Raw genomic sequence first — 4803 nt, 5'->3', positions numbered from 1 at the left:
TATATATATATATATATATATATATATATATATGCGCCCATAAGCACCCATAAGCACCCATATATAACACCCATATGTATGAATGTTTCTAATATTTTTCTTTTTTTTCTTGTTTTTATAGGCCATGAACAGAAAAGATATGATTAAATCAAAGAACAGAGAGATGAGAAGGGAGTCAGGAAATGTTTTCTACGACATTCCTGCAAAGAGCAGAATTAAACAATTTATTGAACACACTGTTCTACCATTGCTACTGATTATGTTCACTCCAAACTTAGTGATGATCCTTTGGTATACAGCTGTCAAATTTGATGGAAGCATTACTTATTGTTTACATCATTTATTCAAAGGCTCAGTGCTTACTGGACTTTTAAACATTTGGACTGAAGTTTCAATTGGAAGTTCTTTTGCACTAATTGTCATTTTTGGTTACAGTTTGTGGGCTATTATTACAATGAAGATTTTGCCAGGGCAATTAGTGAAGGGATCAATCACACCAAAAGGCAATGTACCCATATATATTGACAATGGATTTTTATATTTTTCACTCACAATTGTTGTTCTTGTGTGTTCTGAAATAATACTCAACACATATGATATTTCTGTGTCCATAATTTATGACCGTTTTGGTGATATCTTAGGTACATTGAATCTAGTAAGTTTTGTTTTCTGTTTTATATTATATGTGAAAGGATTAACGTTTCCTTCCTCATCTGACTCTGGTACTTCAGGAAATGTAATTTTTGATTATTATTGGGGTACTGAATTGTATCCTAAAATTTATGGCATTGACATTAAGCAATTCACTAACTGTCGATTTGGAATGATGTCCTGGGCACTTATAGTTTTAATTTTTTCAATTAAGAATTATCAACTTAATGGATGGGTTGATAGTAACATAGTATCTACTGCACTTCAACTTTTATACATTACAAAATTTTTTTGGTGGGAAGCAGGTTATCTGAACACAATTGATATCATGTTAGACAGAGCAGGATACTACATCTGCTGGGGCTGTCTTGTTTTCATTCCAGGGTTCTATACATCAGTGAGCTTATATTTAGTCAACCATCCAATACATCTGGGAACATTAGTATCTATTTTCATTTTCATTACAGGCACAGCAGCACTTCTTATCAACTACTTTGCTGACAAGCAAAAACAAAAAGTACGTGCTACTAATGGCAACTGCTTAGTATGGGGTAAGAAGCCTGTTATAATTCAGGCAACATATACATTAGAGACAGGAGAGAAAAAAGAAGGGATTTTACTTGTTTCAGGTTGGTGGAGTTGGTCTCGACATTTCCACTATATTCCAGAAATTGTTTTGGCATTCTGCTGGACAATTCCTGCATGTTTCTCAAGTTTTATGCCTTTTTTTTATGTAATACATTTACTAATTTTGCTAACACACAGAAGTTTTCGTGATGACGATAAATGTGGAAGGAAATATGGAGAATTTTGGAAAGAATACTGTCGTAAAGTACCTTATCGCATTATTCCGTATCTCTTTTAAAGCAGCCAAATTATTGGGTATTATTGTGTTGGTTTTTCCTGAAATGATTATCAGGCAATGTTTTCTCTTATTTAGGCTATGTGCTGGATTATTTAATTTCTCTGCTGTTAGCAAAATGGTTCATAAGCTGCTCTTGTGAAATATAATTCATATTGACTGTAAAGAAAAATTTAGATAATATTTTCATTGTGAATTTATTATGTGCATTACTTAATTTGGAAATAATATTTCTTTTTAATAAGTATAAGTGTTTTGGTAAAATAATATCATATTATTATTTTTTTAAATTAAAATATTGTTATTTGCAATTGAAATATTAGTGTGTGTCTTCATAAGCAGTTATTTTGATTATGTCAACACATAAATCTGTGTCAATATAATCAAATACTGTCCTTCATTTCTCACAATCTCAGTAATATAATGAGTTTATAAAAGAATTCCAGTGATTATTAATATCATTTGAGAATAAGCAGCTGTTTATTTAAACTGCAACAAATAAAAAAGGGATGACTTGCATTCATTGCTAACTGGTAGGCTTCTATAAAAAAAATGACCAGGCATGTGCATATATGTGCATGATCAAATCTAGTCTTAACGTGGCAAATCTGAGTCATTTGAACTCTTTAATATGTAACAAAATAGCAAATGGATTGTGTCATTACCTTCAGTAAAGCGAATTTAGCATATTTTAGAATATTGTCTTCAGAACTGAATACATTCTGATATCATTTGAGTTCTATATGAGGATTTTTCCATACATTTTACAAACATTAACAATATTTTTCTAATTGTTTGTAGCCTAGAAACAATTGACCCACCTATAAGCTGATGTTAAATGATAATAAGCCTAAAGTAGGAAGGACACACAAGTTGTAGGAAGATCCATTAGAAAAACTTCTCTTAAACCAATATTGACAATGTTTTCATTAATCATTTAAGTATAGAAGAGCATGTTGTTTAAATAATTTTGTTTTAATATATACCATAACATTAAAAAAAAATTATTTATTGTCTGATGGAGAAAATTAATGAAACTTAATTCAAAATTAAATATTTAATCCTAGTTTAATTCTAGTTTAATTAAATTTGGACAATAATAGGCTTTACTCTTTATTATTAATAACCTTTCAAAATTCATCTCATAACCAGGAATGCTTGTGATTAGGTTCTATATATCTTTTCAATCAGAGAAAGTGGAGGAAATTCACTTCACTAATTCAACCTTTCAAACTTAGTCTAATATCTAAAATTCTAAAAAACATTATCATGCTCTAAAGGTACATTTAAATTTTCCTAAGTGTATGTACATGAAAATAGGAATTATTCAAAAATAAATATTATTTACAAGTGTATATTTGCAGAATTTTCTTCCAATTTAATAATGTATAACTGTTTGAATACTCCATTTTTTTTCCCTTCGTTAATTTTTAATTTTCTCAACAATAAATGTAAAAATATATAAATCTTTTCTTTTATGAAAAAATAATTTTTTTTTCCATTTGATAAATAAAACATTACTATTGATATAAGAAATCCTTGTTATTATTTGAATGGTGCATCGGTCAAAAATACCTTGTTTTGGGTAAGATATCTTTATCTTTTAGATCAAAACCTTCCCTGATCAACGAAATAAATACCAGTCGAGTCAGTTAAATAGACTATATACATCTATCTTGAATTTGAAGATATGCACCTATGTTTGAAATCATTATTATTGAATGTAATGTATACTAGTGTTCCCTGGATAAAATGTTTTGTGTTATTTGTTTACATCCTAAGTTTCAAGTCCTGTCAAAATCAATGATAAAAGAAGCACCAAAACAAACAACAAGTTGGATAAGTCGACTTGGACCATAAAATTTGTTAGAAGTCAGAGGAGAATGTTGATACAAATTGGTCGATCAAATTTCAGTTTGTTGAATTGTTGACTTGTAATCTATCAACAGAACAACCTTAACAGCTATATAAGTAGCAATAAAAGAAGCAAACATTTTTTAAATGTACCAAAACTTTAAGCAAATAATCAGAAAGAAGAGATTAAAAAACCTCCATTCAAAAAGATGACAAAATACAAAGTTTTTGAAAGAATAGCACGAGATTTAACAGTTGCCTCAAAATTATAGAATTTAGAGGGAACTTGAGACATGAAAATGAGGATTTCGTTCTGGTTGACATGAGGGTTTGAAGCATGCTGCCACTGACTATTGCTTTGAGTAACTATGTGATTTTCACCTCGTGTGATTAGCCTACATTACAATGCAGTAAATTTGCTATTTTGGAATAATTTTTCTGAACTCAGTAATACAGAAGTTTTCAGTTAGAAATATTATTTCAGATGCATGTAGAGATGTGTATAACAATAAAGTAGTATTGGAATATAGGAGATAACAGTCTGTTATACCTCCTCACATAATTCGGACCATCACATAGAAACCAAATAGATTTCCCCAACTACATAATTTGAAACCTTTTATATTTAATCTAGCTCTTTAATATAGCTCTTTAATCTAGCTCTTTAGTAATTTTCTTAGTAAACTAGATGTTTGAGTGAGGTGCAGAATTCACATCTAATGTGATTTCCAGTGACCTTTTGTGACCCAGATGTCAATTTATGAAGAACAACTCGTCAGTCAGGGTTTCTTCCTCGAACAATTTCTTCTCTTCTAACCAATATGCATGACCTTCAATGTAACCTTATCCTACACACTATCTCTTACTAATTTTAAAATTACACAGGATTTGAGGGGGTATGTCTACATGGTCATCAGAGCTGCTAGAAATAGCAACCAAAACACTCTAAATCACACCCTTAAATCTTCAAAAGGAAAAGAAGAGGTTAGATAATGTAGCTATGCAATACATGAAAACAATGAGATGCTCAAGGTTGTAATGTCTTTGCTCCTTGGTTTACTTGTTCAGAGATGATATTTGGATTTAAAAAACAAAAATGCACTCCATAGATCTTAATCAAAAGATTATTTCTCATTTTCCTTTTCTGACGTCTAGGTTATACACTGTATTCTGTAAGGTGTTTCTGCAAGCAAAAATTTCACTCATTTGGTTCGTCATTTCAATTCAAAGCAATTTTCACAATTCCTCAAAGAATAGTTGTTGTTTCTACCCTGCCCAACACACCTAGCTGTCATATTCTTTCACATCGTATGCTAAAGGCATATATTTCATCTAAAAAAAAACAAAGATAAGAAATCGAGACACTTTGGAGAATGCAGACGGCAGTGGAGCTTATATTTAAAGCAATTGATATTTTCGATATCAATATAACTCCT

The 4803-nt window shown here is 30.3% G+C and overlaps 1 protein-coding gene across 3 annotated transcripts in view; it reads left to right on the top strand.

The window, feature by feature from the left end:
- Window positions 1-3014, top strand: part of LOC106876505 (uncharacterized) — a 94277-nt gene extending 91263 nt beyond the window's left edge. For all 3 annotated transcript variants that reach the window (XM_014925072.2, XM_014925070.2, XM_014925071.2), the window contains one exon: window positions 122-3014. In XM_014925072.2, coding sequence (XP_014780558.1) covers window positions 125-1516 — 1392 coding nt within the window. In that variant the 5' untranslated portion in view covers window positions 122-124 and the 3' untranslated portion in view covers window positions 1517-3014. The remainder of the gene's footprint in view (window positions 1-121) is intronic.
- The last annotated feature ends 1789 nt before the right edge of the window (window positions 3015-4803 follow it).

Source organism: Octopus bimaculoides, chromosome 13 (assembly GCF_001194135.2).
Source record: "Octopus bimaculoides isolate UCB-OBI-ISO-001 chromosome 13, ASM119413v2, whole genome shotgun sequence".
Taxonomy (NCBI): Eukaryota; Metazoa; Mollusca; class Cephalopoda; order Octopoda; family Octopodidae; genus Octopus; species Octopus bimaculoides.
The sequence above is the reverse complement of the archived record's forward strand: the minus strand, read 5'-3'. Positions and strand labels throughout refer to the sequence as shown.